This window comes from Anoplopoma fimbria, chromosome 7, assembly GCF_027596085.1.
Source record: "Anoplopoma fimbria isolate UVic2021 breed Golden Eagle Sablefish chromosome 7, Afim_UVic_2022, whole genome shotgun sequence".
Classification (NCBI taxonomy): Eukaryota; Metazoa; Chordata; class Actinopteri; order Perciformes; family Anoplopomatidae; genus Anoplopoma; species Anoplopoma fimbria.
In genome coordinates, this window is record NC_072455.1 from 21,789,868 (window position 1) to 21,811,057 (window position 21,190).

Genomic DNA, 21,190 nt, shown 5'->3' on the forward strand with positions numbered 1-21,190 from the left:
CAAACGGCAAAGTTGATGAAAAACAATCATGGCTTCCCGTGACAGCCCCTCTAATTACGCAATCAGACATAATGAGGAAAGACATGCAAGTGTTATCTCTAAATACTGTCATTCTCTCTGCCATGATATCAGAAATAATACAACATCCACCAAAAACATCCTTCTGTCCCATAATCTGTAAAAAATAAACTCAAAAATCCAAATTCAATGAAAGTTGATATTGTACAAAACAAATATATAAAATAAATCCTGGTTCAGGGATAATATATAGTGAAGGTTGATGCATGTTGTGTGTGTATCTGTGAGAACATAAAGCAGTCCCTGGTAGGGCATTGTATGTTTAAACTGTGCAGTCGTATCTGTTAAGTGTTTGCATCTGTTATGAGAGCAGCAGGTGTTTGTTTTGGAAGTATGCCGTGTTTTAAGGTGTATGTCACTATTGAATTAAGCTGAGGCTGAGGCTGCCTCCAGCTTGTATATGAATAAAGACTCCCATTGCTTCAGTGACATTTGGCAGTTGGAGAAGGTCTCCATAGATTGGTCACAAGGGGTTTGCAGAGGATGGCCAAAAAAAGAAAGTCAGGCTAAAAGGAATGTGTTGCCAGTCTTCTCTTTTGGGGACGGTGGTGTTATTTGTGCAGAACTGGCATCGAAACCTGACGAGACACACACACTCGTCCATCATGTCTGTCAAAATGTGTGTGTCTGCTAATTAAACAGCCTATAGTAATGAGGTTTGGTATGGAAACAGCACAAGACCGGAAAAGTCATAGTCATCTGTCACATTTTGAATCTGGCTACTCTTTATGTTGTTCTGGATTATGAGCACATATTTAAAATCTAAAATATGATGGAAAATGATGTGACAAATTTTCAGCCAGTGCTCTGAAAGCATATAAATGCACAATACATAATCACATGCACTAGTTTACAGGGAACAGTGAAGCCGGATGCTTGTCACGTGTCAAGCGATGTGACTGATGAACACACGGATGTATTTTTTTACAGTGTAGGTATTTCACAGAATACCATAAATAAGAAATGAAAACAACTTGCAACAGCACGTCAAGAATTCACAGTTGTGTTCTTTCTTCCCTCAAGAAAACAGTTACTCAACAGTCATGCATAAATGAACTAAAACTGTTTCAACTCCTACGCCATATTTACTAATATTACAAATTATACATGTGTTAATCTACATGATTATCATTCTTTGTTTTCGTTTCTCTTAGAGAGCTGAAATATCATGGCCATCCGTCCAATTATCTGTTAATACATTTTACTCTGGATCAAAGCGTTGGACTGACAGACCAACTCAGTGACAACAGTGCCCTCTTGGAGACACAATGTCTAGCTTTGTTATAAATGAATAAACTACCAACTAATATGTCCGAAAATGCGCTTCTAACTTAGTCTCCACATGAACAGACTTGCTGAAAACAGAGCCCCACATATTGTTCTAATAATCTTGAGTTTGACCTCTGACACTTTGCGATTTCCTGCAGCCGAAGAACCCCCTCCCCTCCCTCTAAAGGTCATCATGTCACTGCTGACTCTCCTCATCTGCTCCTGCTTTGACCTCTTGACCCTCGTCAGCGACTGGGCGGCCAGACAGGACTCTGCTCCTCACAAGTTTTATGCTTCAACGTGTTTCCCACAGTGTGAAAGCTACAGCAGGTCGGTTTTCCTCCTCTCCTCGGTTTTAGCAGCCCTCCAGTGGCAAGTTTTTTTGTGTAGCACTTTTCAATAACAAGGCAACTCGGTTCGATACCCGGCTTCGGCAGTCGATGTGTAAAGGCAAATATACAAGAAGAGTTGCCTTTTTAACACCCACATTTCATTGAGACATTCTAGCTGGTGTTATTGTGATATGATATTTGTTCTGAAGCACACATGGACTGACTATGAAACACTGTGAAGGAACTCCCTTTTCTAGCTATCCTAGCATCCCCACCCCCACCCAATCCAGATGTAGCATCTTGCAGTTTTTTTGCAGGTCCACATGACCTCCACAGGCCAGCCGTGAGTGGAAAACCAATCCTAATCTAAAATTAGTATTTGTTGTTGCTGGAGCTAAAATCTTTCCAGATCCATCCACATTCCTGATATTCCACTTAAAAAACATGGACAAAAAAAATGACTATAGCAGAGTTATTCTGCACTCAATTATATTTAGATTTCTAATTTTAGCAACAAGCTGCTGTGTGAGGGGGAAAAACAAAGAAATAAAAATACTTGAGCTGACTTTAAAAGTTAGGATTTCTGAATTTCATTGAGAATTTAGGAGCTTCACAAGTAAAAAGGCAAAAATACCAGAACATACCGTCTTTAATGGAAAATATATAGATATAAAATGAATTAATAAATCTTTGGTTGGCCTCTTTAAAAATATATGAAATCTTTTTGCCCCAAATTTAAAGAAATCAATCCTTGTTCTGCTTGTAGTTATAAATAAGAGACTCCTAACATTTAACATTTCCTTATTTTTGATAACTGATTCTTACAGACAGATTGTTTTATTTGTCTCCCCCATCATGTTTTACTTGGTATGTTTTCATATCATTCAGTTCCTCTTTTATTATCATCCATCATAATGCTGTAGTAATAATGTTTACTTACATTGTTATAGTATTTTACACAATAGTGGAAGAAGTACTCGGATCCTTTCCTTGAGAAAATAAGCATTACTCCATTACAAGTAAAAGTATACAAAAAGTAGTCTTAAAATGAGTAGGTAAAAGAATAGAGGTATTACCAGAGAGTATCAAAAAAGTCTGAATAATCGCTGCATGTGGTTTGGAATGGGTTGAATTGTGCCTTTATTTAGAGAATGCTTCTAAGTCTGAACCAAGATAGCAAACTGTATTACTCCTTTAACTTGACTAATGCAGCGCCGACCAGATCCACTACTAATGTTCTTACCTTTCACAGTAAAAGCCACAGACATGTAATATTCACCGGCGAGTATTTATTTAAAGGCCTTAAGGCAATAAGATATTAAGTCTTTAGTACTGCGATCTCTCTTCTACCACATTTTAGTAAATGGTAGAAACGTAATTAGTTACATTTAGGCACAGACTCAGATGTGGTAGAGAGAAGAAGTGTGTGTGTGTGTGTGTGTATGGTTGTGTGTGTGTGTGTGTGTGTGTGTGTGTGTGTGTGTGTGTGTGTGTGTGTGTGTGTGTGTGTGTGTGTGTGTGTGTGTGTATATGGTTGTGGGTGTGAGGTCTAACTCCCTGTCTCCCTCTTGTGGTCGCAGGTCTGATGCACAAAGACGTCCTGGAATCTGAAGTGGTTTCTTAGAAATGGAGGTTTTAGATCAGAGGCCATGGTCATGAGGTGTTTTTCTACTACAAGTTATTCCTTTAGGCACTCTGGTTCATGGTTAATATTTTCTTCTCTTTAGACCCACTCATAAAGCAGCTAAGAGCGACCCTGACTAATGGGAAGGGATGAAAGGAACTTCCTTTGACCTCGTTGTTATGGATGATGTCATCATTAAGACGCTTCATGAATATGCCCTGTTGTTGTGGGATGAGGAGTTTATTGACCTTGAGGTGGGAAAGGAGATTTTTTACAAGGTTTAAATAACATAAAAGAACATATGTGGAATAGTTGTATCATCTCCACCACTATATTGGTGCATATAACTCTAAGGTGGTTGCAAAATAACTGAGAAATAACCACTCAAGTTGCCTTGGCAACCATCTGTATTGTAGCTTGCTGGTGCTCTAGGCCTACTTCATCATTTCAAATGTCGCTTAAAATTCAAAACATGATTTATTTTCCTCTTCAAAATGACTTTTCTGTCGCTTTCTAAATTCTCTCTCCGTCTCTTTTGGGTAATTTTTTTTATGCAGCAGTGGTCATGCCTCTCTCTAACATTGTCATGTCATTTATTAATATATAGTGGACCAGCAAAAAATATACATATGTATAATTAATGTATTATCATGCACATCACTTATTCATGGTGCCCTGCTTACATTGGCAAATTCCCCAGTGTCCTCTTGGTGCTGTGGCCTCCCACTAAACAGAGCACAAGGGTATCGACATCAAGATGCACTGAATAAAAAGCGTTTACACTACTTTCAAATGTTTATGTCTCTCACACTTGGAGTTTAAAAGCATGATGAGTTTCAACTTCCGAGATCACCAAGATTATCTGGACATATTTAAAACAAGGGCAAGTACCAGAGTATTTACTGTGACTCCACATGTGTTTGTGTAACTGTCAGCAACGAGAAGATTTTGAGACTCAGAACATCTAGTGCTTCATCAATAAATAAACTATAAAGACTGAGAATATTTACAGACTCAGCACAGAAGTTCCTCAAACTGTGAAACTTGTATAACTCACAGATAAACCAGCATTAACATCTGCAAGGAATTGGCTCCGTGTCGTCCATTAATTCCTGATAATTCACATCTAGTAGTCTGAGGGGATGATGACGTGTCGATCTTCTCAGAAATCCAGTGGTGACTCTGAATCATGTGGGGTTTATTTTTATTTTGTTATTTCCTCATCAGAGAGAGCTTGTGAACAGCTTTATTTTTTTTCACAGTTTCATCTCACACCAGCTGCTGGTCTTTGTTTTTTTAGCATCTCATTGATTGTTTTGTGATGACCGCCATGTTAACACTGATCTCTGCTACAGTTTGCATTATTTGCTGGTACTTTACTATTGTTTTGTTTTCCTTCACAGACCTCTCCAAAAGACGGGCAGTGAGTCAGCAGCTCCACATAGTCTGCTGGCAGCAAAATGTAAATATCTCCACTGGGACCAATAACCAGAACTCAGGATCTGAGGTAACCCTTACAATATTCACAACAAAATGCTCCGATATCAGACAATAGCAAGATGTATGAGAAAATGCAGACATGTCTAGATGGTAACCCTTGATTTGCAAAACTCTCGCCAGTTGGTTGAGTTTCGGCATTGACCTCAAGCGGTTAAGGTTAACATAGGTTGTCTGGCATCGAGTCTCGGGTGACCATCTAGACATTATCTGAAAATGGATTTTACTTGAGCCCACAAGTGGACACTTTAAGCTGCAGACAGAAGCTCTGGTGGGAGCGGCTCCTCCTCCAGCAAGGAGCAAAGCTTCACCTCGCTGCTCCAATGGTCCACACTGGGATCCAACACCGACACCACGATGCTGTAGATCCAGGCCGTATTGCCGTAAAGGAGAGGCATGGGACAACCAGCAGAGCACACAGTCAGACCCTGCTGCAGTAAAATGAGAGGTTTTCTAAAGGGACTCGATAAAGGGCTTCATAACAATACCACTTTTGTACACAGGGAGAGAAAAATACACACAAAATTAAAGTGTCTTGTAGTTACTTTAAAATGGCTAAAAGTATAGATAAATGGTTGCAAAGTCTATTTTGTTGCCCCTCCAGGTGGTAAAATGATGGCTGCAAACTTTGTCAGACCAACTTAAACATTCACAATTAAATTGTAAGAAAAGTTATTGTAACAAAAATCACTTAAAATAATCAATAGGTTGAGATAACATCCAGTTTACAGTGTGATGCCGATAAAGGGGTATTTGAGCTGATCTGAAACAGCTGTGGGGGCATCCGAGAAGAAAAAGGTTGGAGATCAAAACACCTCTCTAGTTTTATTGTAAGTCAAATATCTGCATATTTATGCAGAGTCTTCTGCTATAAACTGACCTCTGACCCTTCCTCTCTTCCCACATAACGCACAGAGCACATGGTTGAATTATAAATGTTCATGCTTCAGAGCTTCACCCAGCCTTGGGGTTGCCTTCTGCTGATGCTAAATAAGTCCCACAGTTGAGAGTGAGGCTTGCAAACTTTTGCAGCAATGTCAGAGCAAGATAAAAGAGGGATAAAAAAAAAAATGAGGATTTTGCTTTCTTGCCCCCCCCCCACCAGAGAATATCAAACAGCTGTAACGATTCAGTGAGCTTCTCCAGGAGCAGATGAAAGGGAAAAGTGGAAAGGCCTCTGTAGAGAGAAGGAGCCAGTGAGTGAGTGAGTGAGTGGGAGAGCGAGAGAGGAAGAAAGTGGAAGCTGCTTGACAACAAGGATTTTGTACAGAGTGATTCAGCGTATACTCGGTGTCCCAGCTTACTCAGTCACTCCTTCCAATAAAAGTGTGGTGGGTTAAAGCTGCTTCAGCAACTGAACCGGAGTGTCCCGTGTAATGAGGTGCAGTGTGAGGGGCTTAGCAGCTTTAGTGCTGGCAGTACACGGAGTGGCCTCTGGGCCGAGATCCCTGCCAGGTCACTGCAGGCCCTTCATCGGCCGTGTACTGCCTCAGTTTTCTCTTTATTCGCATCTTACAATATTTCACCCCCATCTGCATTTACCTCCATGGGGGCGGGTTAAGAGTGAGGAGAGTGCTGCATTGCTGCGACACAGCTGGCGGCATGCCTTTACTTTGGGCTCCTCCTGCTGGTGTAGATATGGGTATTGCAGTTTTTCTTTTTATTCCATGCTGTAATCCCAGTTGTAAATAAATAAAGAGCCGTGTGTGTGTGAGGGGATGAGGTCAGCTAAAACAGAAAGACCTTAAAACTTCACTTATGTGACTGGCAGCACACACACACACACACACACACACACACACACACACACACACACACACACACACACACACACACACACACACACACACACACACACAACACACACACACACACACAAACACACACACACACACACACACACAAACACACACACACACACACACACACACTCTGCTCTGCAGCTCCTTGAATAAATGAACAGAGGAGAAACGCTGCTGTTATTCAAGGTGTTGCTCTCAGAGAGTGTTACACACATTGTAAACGCATACACTGTGACACATATATTAACAGAGGGGGCGCCATACCATTTAAAAATATAACCTGCTTTCATTCACAAATTGGTTATAAAATCTTAAAAATAACAATAATCAGTCAAATTTTAATAATGGATGAATCATTTAGTCTCAAATTTCAAGAAAGAGAAAATTGTCCATCACAATTTCCTAGAGCTCAATGTGACATTTTAAGATGCTCTGTTTTGTCTGACAACAGTCCAAAACTAAAGATTTCTCATCTACCAAATCCTCACATCTAAGAAGCTGAGACCAGACAGTGTTTTCTGCTGTCCAAAATATTATTTCAATGATTCATTTGAAGTCGACTCAGCACAAAAATAGCATTGTTTTTCCACTTATAAGCAGTTGAAAAACACAAAAATGTATATAAATTTAAATGTTTTTTATCTACAACTCAAACACTTATATATATCAACATACATGTAACTTATGTGGTTTAAAAAAATACATATGTGACCTTTAGCACACAGGGCTGTGTTTGTATTAATGGACGCTGGCGTAACATTATCATTGACAACAATTGAGAAAATAAGATTCATAGCAGTGAATGAAAGAAGTAGAGCTGTAGCCTTTTATCATAAAATTAAAAAGCTAAAGCTGTTTTATTTAACAAGCAATTAATGGATCATGTTCTGTGATAATGATCCCAGCCAGAGAAAAGAATAAAAGCAGTTAAGATCATTCGTTGTTTTTATTTATAGGTACAACATTAAGACAATAAATGGGGGTGTCGTGTGACATATCGTTAACGTAGTACACTGTTCATGAACAAGCAACAATAAGACATTTATTATTTCTATCTCTATGTCCCCTGCTGCAGACAGCATTCCTCTGTTCCCCCTTTGATAACGCAGTTCATCTGATACTATATTGTTCATCTATATTCTTGCATACACCTTTTGTCAGACAGATTAGACCCGTGTACATTTACAGAATCTATACATAAAATCTACATTAACAGTAGTTTAACAAAAAGTGCTGTAAATTCATGCTACAGTGCTGTGCTAAAATCAAGATCTATAAGTAAGCTTTTTCCGCCTTAAAAAAGGTTTGAAAATATTGTTTTAACTTTAATTAATTAATTAATTAATTTTCTTTCTGCTGATTTGTTTACAAAAAAATGTTATGCTTATCACAAAGAAAATAACTTTTTTTTTTTTACTTTAATAAATTACCCAACCCATTTTTCTTTTTTTTTTTGCAAAAGAAAAGCCAGGCAGAAATTCAGTTAAATTATTTTAAACTGTTATTGAAATATTTTGAACATTTAGATAAATTCCATGTGATGCTACAGTTTGATGTGTATGATCGTTGTAAACATTAATCTCATACAACACATTCAACAAGGTGACTTATCGATGCATTCTACTGTATCTACATTATACAGTCAAATACTAAAAAGTACAAAAAATGGTTTATGCTTAATAGGAAACAGATGAGAACTGACCCGCATCCTATGACGATGAAATCAAACTAATGTCACAGGCATGTGTTTCACAATGTAAAACATCAGTGGTATAAAAGTCGTCCCGAATAAGGCAAAAACACTAACATGCCTTCTGATGCATGATTTCAAATCAAAGCGTCAACTCAACGGTGAAATGGGAAATAAATCAAATAAAGTGTCTATTGCGTGAATAAGTTAAGATGAGATTCGCTGTACATGAGTAGAGGATCGGAGCGTCTGGGTGTGATGGCGGGTGGAGGTGTCCTCGGGTCGGGTGTGATCAGCGCAGTGAGTTGGTGGGCATACAGTCACACAGAGCCCTCCTCTCCGCCCTCAGCACCAGCGTCTCCGTCTGCAATGGACAACAACAACAACATCACCGCATGCAAACACTGGCTGAACTCAAGGGGTGTAGTTTCTACTTTTTTAAATCCTAATTTAGTTTCTTTTACAGTTTCAGTTTGATTAATCAACTGAAAGCCCAATAAACTATGTCTTCTCATTGTCCTACTGCCATAATCCAGATGGTAAAAGCTCTGAGATCATCAAAAAGATAAGTTTTATCTCCCAGATTTTGCCTCTCTGGCACATTCAAGCTGCTCTGTCATCTTGCTGGAGGATGTCGGTGCTTCATAAAGCTCACAAGTAACACTGCAGGCACTACTCAAGGCTATATTTTGGGGTAATACAATTATTTAGCTGCTTTTATTTGCAGATAATTCTCCAAAAGACACTAGAACTCATCATCAGTGAAGGATGAGGCAGTGTGCATCTTTACCACAGGGCTCCTTGTGGTAAAGTTAGCAAGAAAATATTATTTATTGACTTTAAAGGTTCATTGTTGACATTGAAACCGTGATTTACATTTTTATGTGAATCAAAAAATCAGGTCTCTGTTAAGGAAATTCTTTAATATTCTGATTAGTGGTTTAGAATACTACAACGCAGAAGGATATGTTGCTTTTTTGGAACAATATTATGGGAAGTGTGATACTAATTTAATTCATTATTTGCTAGATACATTTATATAAATAAAGAAAATAACCCTTATTTTACTTGTTTATACCTTTTTGAAGAACCTGACCACATAAGAGATCAAAGTAAATACAATGTATTTAAAATGACAGCATATAATAAAACCTCAAATAACCAACCAGCATTATAACAACCCATAGTAAATGGTTCAAAGACAAAGTTATCATTATCATAGACTAATTGTTCTATCAAAGACTCATCAGCTGGTGAATTATGAGCGTTTAGCACTTAAGCATGGGAGGTGAAAAATCTCTCAAACTAAATCATAGAAAGGGAATGATTTATACTGATACTGGGCCTCTGCTTCTGAACAAAAGGAAGCATCACATACCCTGGCATCGAGGTTGAACGCGGTCTTCTTTAGATCTTGCAGGGCCCTCTGCATAAACTCAAATGCATGACAGTCCACACATGGGCGGCCTGGAAAGAAGAGGAAAGAGATTCACATTTGGTCTTTAAGTCAGGGATCCGACTCAGAGATGACAGATTAGCTACACAGCAACGTTTACCTAAAGGTTTGCTAACATCTGACTGTTCACACCAGACCAGGAGGACTGTGGCAGCAAAAACCTCTGAGAGTGTTGAATTAATGCTTTTGAATAAATTCATTTAAATTGTAAAATGATTATTGTGTTTTTTTTCCTTTTAAAAAAAAAAAAAAGTAAAGTCTTGCTTTAAGGAGCTATTTATGTTTTTTATTAATTTTAACTTTGGGAGGTCTACTAATATTTCAGATCTGTAGATAGGTTACATTACATTACATTACATTACAGTCATTTAGGTTAGCTCCTAGGGTTTTTTTTTGTTGTTGTTTTTTCCAAATTTCCAATTATCACTAATGGTGGCTGCAAGAAAACAACCACAGGTATTTGTTCTTAATCTTTACACTGTCTGAACTATAGATGATAAAATGGGTCGTCAGAAGCACAGCGGGCCCATTTTCACCAATCAGGTTCCCCATAGAACCCATCTCAGAGGGAACCTGCTATCATTAGACTATGGGAACCTCTCTGTGGCAGACACATTTACACCTCATATATATATATATATATATATATATAAATGCACTACTCTCTGCAGGGATGACAGTCCCGGAGTCCTGGTCCGCTGCAGCCACACAGAGGAGCAGCTGCACCGAGAGGAGCAGCACCGCCGGGAGGAGTCCGCAGGACGCCATGCTGCTGATGGTGATTACCTTTAGGAACATATCAAATATATATATATATCAATACTACCTTTACATCAAATAAAGAATGCATTCTGTGTTAAAACACAACAGCAGGAACATGTCCTATTCCACCGCAAACCACTAGAATAATAGAATCCAGAGGCTTTGTTCAGAACACACTCCCGTTTCCATTGATTCATATCCTTATTATTATATATATATATCATAATCCTGTTTATTATCAGAGTGCATGTCCACCTACCGTGAGTCAGTCGGTGATAGTCTGCTGGACACCAGGAACACTGAGGATCAGCTGAAGATGCCACTGAGGACTGTTTAATGTGTCTAATGTCTTTAATGTGATCTGAGGGACTGCGCATGCGTGCGGCCCATTTTCTTGGGGAGCAGAATCAAGACTTCCGGATGAAACTTTCAAAATAAGGGCCTGGACAAACATGAAACTACAAAACAGACTTTGTAGATTTGTTATTATAAATTGTGGGAAATAAATAGGTACATTTAATCAAGTGCTGTGCTTTGCTTTTGTACTTGCATTTTCTGTCACTAGAAGTACTAAATATTGCACTTGCTATTCATAATATACCAGACACAGGATCAGTTTATTAGGTGTATGTTGTGGATTAAAGTATTTGACGTTTATAAAGTAGTAAACATTTGCTCCATCTCGATTAGCTATTCTGCTCCTTACATGCTATTACATGATAAATAATATATATAACGCGTTGAGCCCTTCTACATGGTAATTACGTTTACACTTGGAACTTTTAAACAGCTCCATTTACTCTTAATTCTTCTTCTGTTTGAACTGAAGTGAAAGTTAGTATTTTATATTGCAGAATTGCTTCTTTTACTTGAAATGGATACTTATTTTGATTATAATAGCATATAATACAATAATAAAGTGTGTGTATACAGTGAACACTACCGTACTACAGCACTACCCTGAGCCTCCCACTTAGCACTTATTGTATTCATTAGTTTGTTGCATTATTGTATTCATATTAGTTTGTTGCACTTATTGTATTCATATTAGTTTGTTGCATTCGTATTAGTTTGTTGCTTTTTAGTTTGTTGCACTTATTGTATTCATATTAGTTTGTTTCTGTACTTTTGCTCTGGTTTCTGCTCTTAGATGCTTGTTTAAGAAAGGAGATGCACTTATGACTTCTGGTGACTAGTAGTTCTCTTGAATACCTATGTTGAATACACTTATTGTAAGTCGCTTTGGATAAAAGCGTCTGCTACATGACTGTAATGTAATGTAATGTAATGTAATGTAACATGTTCGGTAACTGCAGATATTGGGATACTTTTGTTATTTATATTTGATTATTTCAAAGTAAATAAATATACTGCGGCAGGTAATGTTCTTTAGTGTCTTTCACTTTTTCTTTTTCATTGCCACTTCAATAAATTTAATTATTTTTTATTTATATTTTTCTAATTTTCTAAAAAGAAAATGTCACCTTACACACTTAATAATAAGTGTCGCCTTTCTACATAGTAATTACATTTACACTTGGAACTTTTAAACAGCTCCATTTATTCTAAATTCTTCTTCTGTTTGAACTGAAGTGAAAGTTTTTCCAGTTTTATATTGCAGAATTGCTTCTTTTACTTGAAATGGATACTTCTTCTGATTATAATACTATAAAATACAATAATAAATTGTGTATACAGTACCAGTCAAAAGTTTGGACACACCTTCTCATTCAACTACTTTGAAGAATCTAAAATATAAAACATATTCTGGTTTGTTGAGCATTTGTTTGTTTACCACATAATTCCATATGTGTTCCTACATAGTTTGGATGTCTTCAATATTAATCTACAATGTAGAAAAAAATAAAAATAAAGAAAAACCAGTGAATGAGAAGGTGTGTCCAAACTTTTGACTGGTACTGTACATGTTTGGTAACTGCAGATATTGTGATACTTTTGTTATTCATCTTTAATTATTTCAAAGTAAATAAATATACTGCGGCAGATAATGTTCTTTAGTGTCTTTCATTTTCTTTTGCATTGCCACTTCTCTAAATAAGTTAATAAGTTAAATTAATATACACATTTACATATAAGGTGAAATTCTCCCTACTTTCACTTTATTATAAAAACATACAACATATGGACAAACAAAACTGATGAAGCCAGTAATGCCTTTTGTAATTACTATGTAGCCTTTCTACATGGTAATGACGTTTACACTTGGAACTAAATAATTTATATTTTTCAAATTTTCTAAAAAAGAAATGTCACCTTACAGATTTACATATAAGGTGAAATTCACCCTACTTTCACTTTATTAAAAAAAAATACAACATATGGACAAACAAAACTGATGAAAGTAAGAAAGTTGCAAATTGTTCTTTTATTTTTAAATAAATAAATAACAAATTGTGTATTAAAACTGCAGATATTGAAAAAAATATTAAAAATAAATATACTGCGAAAAATTATAAAAATAAGTCAATAAGTTCAATTATTTTATTCAATTTTTCTAATTTTCTAAAAAAAGAAATGTAACCTTAAATGTCACCTTAAATGGATACTTATTTTGATTATAATACTATAAAATACAATAATAAATTGTTGAACTTTTGTGATACTTTTGTTATTTATCTTTAAATATTTCAAAGTGTCTTTCTTTTGTCTTTTTTATTTCACTATTTTTTTTTATTTATATTTTAAAAATAAAAAATAAATAAAGATAAATAAAGATTTAAATTTTCTTTTTCACTGAAAAATAAGTATTAAAAAAAAAATTAAATAATAAATAAAGAAAAAAATAAATTAAAAAAAGCAAAAAAAGAAAATAAATTTAAACATTTACATATATGTTGAACTTTTATTTCTTTAGTGTCTTTCATTTTTTTCCTGCCACTTCTATTTTTTAATATTTTAAAAAAAAAATAAAAAAATAAATAAATATAAATAAAGATTAAAAAAAAAAAAAATATTAAAAAATAAAAAATAAATAAAAAAAAAATAAAATAAAAATAAATGTCACCTTAAACATTTACATATATGGTGAACTTTTACTTTCTTTAGTGTCTTTCATTTTCTTTTTCACTGCCACTTCTATTTTTTATTTATTTTAAAAATAAATTAAATATTTTAAAAATAAAAAATAAATAAATAAAGATTAAATAAAAAAAATATAAAAATAAAAAATAAATTAAAAAGTATATAAAAAAGAAAATAAATGTCACCTTAAACATTTACATATATGTTGAACTTTTACTTTCTTTAGTGTCTTTCATTTTCTTTTTCACTGCCACTTCTATTTTTTATTTATATTTTAAAAATAAAAAATAAATAAAGATTAAATAAATAAAGATTAAAAAGAAAAAAATATTTAAAAAAAAAAAAAATAAAAAAGTATATAAAAAATAAAATAAATGTCACCTTAAACATTTACATATATGTTGAACTTTCACTTTATTAAAACACAACATATGGACAAACATTAAAACAGGTTCATCTGTGCTTCTTGTTGTGGGTCACAGCTCCCAGTGACCCCGGCCTCCATGTGGGCGGGGTCACAGCTCCCAGTGACCCCGGCCTCCATGTGGGCGGGGTCACTGGGAGCTGTGACCCCGGCCTCCATGTGGGCGGGGTCCTGACTGTTTTCTTAGGTAGCCTGTTAAAATGCCCGAACTCAAAACACTTCTTTTTCCAAGATGGCGTCGATGAAGGACAGCGACACCGGACTGTGGCTTCACAACAAGCTGGGCTCCACGGACGAGCTGTGGACGCCGCCGAGCATCGCCTCGCTCCTCACCGTGTCGGTGATAGACAACATACGGCTGTGCTTCTCCAGCCTGTCTCCGCCGGTGAAGCTCAAGCTGCTGCTCGGGATGCTGCATCTCCCGCGGAGGACCGTGGACGAGGTGGGTGTCGGTGCAGCTAAGCTAGCTGTTAGCATGGCAGGGCACGGAGGCTAAAGGCTGAAACACAGCGCTGCTGCCTGCTCCTCCTGCAGGAACAGCGGCCCATGCACAGGCTCTCACATTATATTCAACTTATAGCTTTGGACTTTATCATTAAAGTGCATTATTTCCCTCAGCAGAGGATTAGCCAGGAAGCATTAGCCAGGCGGGTCTGCTGCAGACATTATGGTGGGATGGGCGGTGGAGGGCGGTGCCAGCGTCCAGCAGACAGATCACCTGTGGAGCCGTCACAATGTTCATGCATATCACCTGTGGAGCCGTCATGTTCATATCACCTGTGGAGCCGTCACAATGTTCATGCATGTTCATGCACACCTGTGGAGCCGTCACAATGTTCATGCATATCACCTGTGGAGCCGTCACAATGTTCATGCATATCACCTGTGGAGCCGTCACAATGTTCATGCATAGTCAAGCTGCATCAGTAGTTTCTGCACTGAGGTGTTTACACTGTGCACTAGTGGTGCAGGAAGTATATTCATATTAAATGTAAGTGAAAGCAGTTGTAACAATACTGCATGACAGGTAAAAGCTCTGCACAGTGCATAAGGACAAGTTCAGTACCAGTCAAAAGTTTGGACACACCTTCTCATTCAATGGTTTTTCTTTATATTTTGTATCTTGTTCTACATTGTAGATTAATATTGAAAACATCTAAACTTTGAAGGAACACATATGGAAGTATGTGGTAAACAAACAAAGTCTAGGCAGACATATCACTTGTTGAGCCGTCATAATGTTCATGCATATTCAAGTTGCATCAGTAGTTTCTGCACTGAGGTGTTTACACTGTGCACTAGTGCAGTCTTTCTAGTGGTGGAAGAAGTATATTCATATTAAATGTAAGTGAAAGCAGTTGTACATTACATTTACATTACAGTCATTTAGCAGACGCTTTTATCCAAAGCGACTTACAATACGAATACAATAAGTGCAACAAACTAATACGATAAGTCATATTTTACAAGCGGATCTTGTGCATTGTACTATGTGGAATGTTGACTATATGTGTCCAATAAATCCACTGAAGTAAAACATTTCCTCCTTAAACAAATTGGAGTTTAAGAATATACATTTAGTAGAAATACTGAAGTCAAGTACCTCAGAATAATCTTTTAGTACAGAACTTTAATAAGTCTAAGTTACTTTAGCCCACAGAGTCAGTCCTGGTTAAGGTTATGTTTTGCCTCCAAACATAAATCATAGAAACTTGCTCATCTGTAAACATTGCTCAGCACTTTAGAGTGTCTCTTGTATTTTGTTGAGTGAGGACAATTTTTTTGTACAGTCAGCAGGTGGCTCTAAAGCACTTTTACACGTCGGTACAAGAAAATCAGATGACGTGTGCCTAATCCTAGTTCTACCTCCTGCACTCAAATGATCTGAGATGCTTTGATTGCTGCCAGATGTCGGCCTTCACTTTAGCCCACGATGTTGTCTCATTGTGAATACTCAGCAACAGTAACAAGATCTGAATGAACAGTTGATCAACATAACATTTTGCCTCTTAAACGTAATGAGATTGTAGTAATTGGATCTTGTTAATTAAATGTATTCTGGATTGGTCAAAAAAGAAGAAGCAAATTAAACCTGGAGGTCTAAAGAGCATTCATCATTATTTTTACAGTTTGATAAACTATTGATTTAACACTAGATGAATAGACTAATCTGCAAATCTGTTAGCAATAAATTATTCTCAGTCAGCATTAGGAGTTCCTTTTTTTTTTTGTTTCTTAAAGTTGTTTTCGTTTCTCCCCAGATGAAGGAGGCCCTGTCGGAGATCATCCAGCTGGCTACGGTGGATTCAGAGCCTTGGGTGCTGATGGTCGCGGACATCCTCAAGTCTTTCCCAGAGACCGGCTCTCTCAATCTGGACTTGGAGGAGCAGAATCCAAATGTGCAGGATATTCTTGGAGAGCTCAGGGAGAAAGGTAGGGACTTTCATCTTCATCCAGCTATGGTGTAGTTCAACACATTTTGATTCCTTGTTGTGAACGTATTTATCTTCCTTAAAGCCGTTTCTCAGGTCAGGTTGTGAAGTGATGGTTAGACTCTTAAAGCAGACACAGACAGAGATATACCGTATCCTGTAATAATCCGTCCCGTGGTGGATTGCCGGTTAATCTCTTCCCATCTTCTCCTCCCCAGTGAGCGAGTGCGAGGCGTCTGCCATGCTTCCTCTGGAGTGCCAGTACCTGAACAAGAGTGCGTTGACCACTCTGGTGGGACCTCTTACACCCCCCGTCAAACATTTCCAGCTGAAGAGGAAGCCCAAGAGTGCAACGCTCAGAGCAGAGCTGCTACAGAAATGTAAGTTACTAGAAACTTCAACTCGTACACAGTGCTCCTCTCTACAGTAGCATTTTTATTTATTGTTTTTATTTTCTTACAATGTGGGCAAGATTAAAGAATGTGTATTTGTTGATTATTTATTTTTGTTCAACGATTTACTTTCCCATAGAAGTGGTCGGGTTTCCCTTTTAAGTAAAATGTAAGAATCTTCAGTTGTGCATTATTTTTGATCTGTTTTCTATTCTTTTGTTTTCTATTCCAGCCACAGAGACGGCCCAACAGCTTAAAAAGACAGCCGGAGTGCCTTTTCACGCCAAAGGGAGAGGATTGGTCAAAAAGATTGACACTACTAGTGAGTTAAAGATCAAAAGATGCATTCCACACATCTGCTCTTTCAGTGCTTTTAAAAAGTACCATGATAATCTTCATTTATATCATATTATTACTTCTACAAACGTTTTATTCCGACTTCTGTAACAATTACTGATACATGTGTCAATATTTGCATCACAGCTCCTCTCAAGGGGATTCCCAAGGCCCCGTTCCGCAGTCCCACTGCCCCCAGTTTATTCAGCCCTCCCAGTAACCGCACACCTATTGCCCCTGCACGGACGCCCCTGCGTAAAGAGAGGGGGGTCAAGGTAATGTCAGATTCTCCAAAAACTCTGAATCCTGCTTCTATGCATCATCTATGTCGTATTTAATTTCATAGATTATATACTTACATTTTTCATTTCACGCAGTTATTTTTATAATTTATGTGCTTTAGATTAGAATTTACAACTGGGCTTTTTTTTTTTTTTTTTTTTTTTTTTTTTTTTTTTTTTACTTCTCAGCTTTTAGATATTTCCGAGCTGGATATGGTCGGAGCTGGAAGAGAGGCCAAGAGGAGAAGAAAGACTTTGGGTAATTATACATCCATCCCTCCATCAGCCCAAGTTTTACATCTACACCATGAATTCATAAGTCAGTATTAATGTTTTCTTCTGCTTTAGAAACGGAGGCTGTAGAGAAAGCCGCCAAAGACGAAGCAGCAGCAGCAGCAGTGGTGGAAAACACAACCCCCGACTACGCTGCCGGCCTCGTCTCTGCTCAGGTGCTTGACCCCACATGTGACCATCACTCCAAACATCCTGGATTTCTCCTGTCACGTCTCATATTACCCCCCTCCCTCCTCCCTCATTCTCCTACTCAGTTTATCTCTGGTTCTGTCGTAACAAATACTGTTTTTGTTTTCCAGAAACTCGGGGCGTTGAACGAGAATCCTCTGCCGTCGACCAGCTACCTACCGGCCACACCCAGCATGGTTCCCTCCTCCTCTTACATTCCCAGCTCCGAGGCCCAGCCAGGTTAGACCAGAAGAAGAACACGTAGCTTCGTATTGTTGCCTCAAATACAAACTTATCTCGCATCCAGGACTCAATGCTTTCATCCACTTATTGGTTCAAGGAGGCAGAGCATCATGCCAATCTCACAATGGTTTTTATTTTCTTCACCAACCTCCTATAAAGCGAACGCTGGTGGTTCTGGACGGGACACGCTGCAGTCGGCTCGCCAACCAGAGGAGTCGGCAACAGTGGGCGCCGGCGCCACCGCCACCCTGCCGGGCCAGTACAAACAGAGAACGCCAATGTACAACGCAGGCAACACGGCTAATCCTGCAACCCCGACGTCCCCCAGCACGCCGGTTTCCACCCCAGCCAGCAACGGGCCCCCAGCAGCTGCGACAGCCAGCCAGCCGGAGACCCCCACCCAGCCTCCCAGTACACCCCAGACCCCCACACAGACACCCACCCCTATGCCACCACAGCCCCAGCCCAAAAAGAATCTGTCACTCACGGTAAGATTGTAAGAGTGTCTTTGACAGACACATTAACAAGCACGGTATTATTAAATCTGTACGTAAGCTCTCAGTGTTCCTCTCAGCCAGCTAAAATTCTCTGCCGCACGCTGTTTCTTCTCCTCAGAGAGACCAGATGTTCGCTGCCCAGGAGATGTTCAAGACGGCCAACAAGGTCACCAGACCAGAGAAGGCCCTGATCCTGGGCTTCATGGCTGGATCCAGAGGTACAGGAGTAATCTCACTAGCTGCCTGATCAAAAAAGAACATATATTTGCTGTCTAAGTAAACCTGATCTCATCCTCCTGACACACATTGTCAAAATGTGCACGCATAAGTCATTTATCTTATCACTAAGGATGTTTATGACGGACTGTTATACAGTTAAAGACATTTTTAAAAATTAAGAAAAACTGAGCAAAACTCAGGAGCAGCTAGTCAGCAACATTGTGTCTGCTAACTCTGCTGGACAGGTGACCTGTGGACTCCGTTGCCTGTTTTGCATAGACACTGCAGCTGGAGATAAATTATGGGTTTAATCTGTTTGTGCATGGATTATCGTTGCAGTTGGACAGCTTGTCAGGCGTTAGAACCGCAGCACCCTGCATGCAAGACACTAATCCTGTAGGTTAATGGTTAACTATTGGTCAGAAAAAAACAGGATAAGCATCACTATAAAAAGTTGGTGTCTCCTTGCAGACTTCTATTTAGCCTTGTAGTCACAAATACTAAAACAAAGAAGAAATATTGCCACAGGTATTCTGCCGCTCTGCAATCAGCCTACAGCTCTGCATTAGGGACTGATGTCAGCAGATCTGATGAAGCTAATTGTTGACTTTTTTATTTTTTACAGATTTTGCAATCTGCGTTGTTCGCCTAATCAGAAATATATTTTGCTTTGCAGCTGAACTGTAAAACTGCCGTTCAAGCACGAAAAGTAACTGCTGCTGGTAAAAGGTTGATCCAGTTATAACTGCATTTTAAGACTTCTCTATCTATTAGTTGCTTGGCAGCGTGGATGTTTGAAAGGGGGTGTTTTTTGTTTTTTTTAAATATGATTTTCTTCAGTGAGTAAACAAACGCACGCTAAAAATCATGGTGTAATTACCTTGAAGCGGAACCAGACTTTGTTGATATTCCATGGGAATGCAGGTATCTAAATATTGAAACAGTCTGTCAAATAGTTAATTAATTTCATTTAAATGAAAACCAGTGGCATAAATACACGACACACACATATAACTAAAGGAGGTGTCCCTGATGGTTTCTGAACACACACACACACACACACACACACACACACACACACACACACACACACACACACACACACACACACACACACACACACACAAACACACAAACAAACCTGTTTGGCCCAATAATAACCGTTGTGCTTCCTCCTGCAGAGAACCCGTGCCCGGAGCAGGGGGACATCATCCAGATCAAGCTGAGCGAACACACGGAGGTCCTTCCCAAAGCCGACGGCACCGGCAGCACCACCATGCTGGTGGACACCGTCTTCGAAATGAACTACTCCACAGGACAGTGGACCCGCCTCAAGAAATACAAACCCATCACCAACACCTCCTGAGGCGCTTCGCTTTCTCAAAAAATTACACCCAAGATTTCTTATCCACTTCAAAGAAACCATGTTTACACACTTAAACAAGTATTTGCATTCACATTTGGGCCAAATCAAGATAGGAAGTCGTCAAGGAGAGAACGGTCCTCCCTGTTCCTGCACCGCCAAAATGCAGGAGTCTTTGAAGAATATTTCTGTACTTTTCGTTTGGTTGTTTCCCTTTTTCCTTTTATTGTTTCAGTTTTTAAGTCACCTCCGATTCCTGAATGATGCCGCGGTCAGAGATTCCTACGAGTCTGACCAGAGGAATTATCCTCACGGCAGGCACCTCTCAACATTTGTACTCTGAAGTACGAGCATGTCGCTTCGTGTCTAGAAAGAAGAAAAGACGAGCCATCTGTATTTTTCTGTATGAATGTCACATTTGCAGTATAACTTCTACCTTTCAGAACAGAATCATGGTTTGTGACAAAAAAAAGAGAACAATAATGACAAGTCAACATAGAGGTGACCAAAAAAAAAAGAAGAGGAGCGGAGTAAAGTAGTATTCAATGCTGACAAGTTCTGTTTGGAGCCTTCTGGTGGATGTTTTCATCAGTTTTTTTCATCCTTTTATTCCAAAGAAGGGAAGAAAATAAAGTGACAACAGACTCCAGAGAGATGTTTCTGTCTTACTCACTTTAAACAGGCCCTATTATGCTGTTTTCCGGGTGCATATTTTTATCTCAAGTTACAGTTACATGTTTACATGCGTTAATGCTCATAATCCTTCTTGTTTTTGTCATCATTCACCTCTTCTCACCCTCTCTCTGAAATGCTCCGTTGTAGCGTTTGCTCCTCCCTCCAGAAAGCAAAGTCTGCTCTGATTGGTCAGCTAGCCCGCTCTGTTGATATTGGTCAACTTTTCACATTTAAAAAAACTCTTCCTCCAGAGCTCCAGCTCCATCTCTCTCTTTTGTTGTTTGAGGGCCAAACTAGCCGGAAGGAGTTATACG

At 38.4% G+C, this 21,190-nt stretch overlaps 2 protein-coding genes across 2 annotated transcripts; one reads left to right on the forward strand and one right to left on the reverse strand.

Moving 5' to 3' along the window:
• Positions 1 to 7,545: 7,545 nt before the first annotated feature.
• On the reverse strand, positions 7,546 to 10,864 carry c7h4orf48 (chromosome 7 C4orf48 homolog). The gene is made up of 4 exons (XM_054601581.1): positions 10,770 to 10,864; positions 10,411 to 10,534; positions 9,671 to 9,759; positions 7,546 to 8,656 (listed from the first exon to the last, which is right to left on the reverse strand). The coding sequence occupies exons 2-4, from the start codon at positions 10,514 to 10,516 to the stop codon at positions 8,585 to 8,587; spliced, it is 267 nt and encodes an 88-aa protein (XP_054457556.1). The 5' UTR covers positions 10,517 to 10,534; positions 10,770 to 10,864; the 3' UTR covers positions 7,546 to 8,584.
• A 3,269-nt stretch (positions 10,865 to 14,133) lies between these two features.
• Positions 14,134 to 20,874, forward strand: nelfa (negative elongation factor complex member A). The gene is made up of 11 exons (XM_054601576.1): positions 14,134 to 14,418; positions 16,238 to 16,409; positions 16,627 to 16,788; positions 17,033 to 17,122; positions 17,284 to 17,411; positions 17,607 to 17,676; positions 17,766 to 17,866; positions 18,011 to 18,119; positions 18,282 to 18,610; positions 18,738 to 18,837; positions 20,020 to 20,874. The coding sequence occupies exons 1-11, from the start codon at positions 14,209 to 14,211 to the stop codon at positions 20,202 to 20,204; spliced, it is 1,656 nt and encodes a 551-aa protein (XP_054457551.1). The 5' UTR covers positions 14,134 to 14,208; the 3' UTR covers positions 20,205 to 20,874.
• The last annotated feature ends 316 nt before the right edge of the window (positions 20,875 to 21,190 follow it).

Coding starts and splice junctions, on each gene's coding strand:
- c7h4orf48 (XM_054601581.1), bottom strand. CDS start 10,516: ATGGCGTCCTGCGGACTCCTCCCGGCGGTGCTGCTCCTCTCGGTGCAG. Junction 9,760..10,410: donor GACTGTCATCCCTGCAGAGA/GTAGTGCATTTA, acceptor TCTTCTTTCCAG/GCCGCCCATGTGTGGACTGT. Junction 8,657..9,670: donor CGTTCAACCTCGATGCCAGG/GTATGTGATGCT, acceptor TGTCCATTGCAG/ACGGAGACGCTGGTGCTGAG.
- nelfa (XM_054601576.1), top strand. CDS start 14,209: ATGGCGTCGATGAAGGACAGCGACACCGGACTGTGGCTTCACAACAAG. Junction 14,419..16,237: donor CGCGGAGGACCGTGGACGAG/GTGGGTGTCGGT, acceptor GTTTCTCCCCAG/ATGAAGGAGGCCCTGTCGGA. Junction 16,789..17,032: donor AGCAGAGCTGCTACAGAAAT/GTAAGTTACTAG, acceptor TTTCTATTCCAG/CCACAGAGACGGCCCAACAG.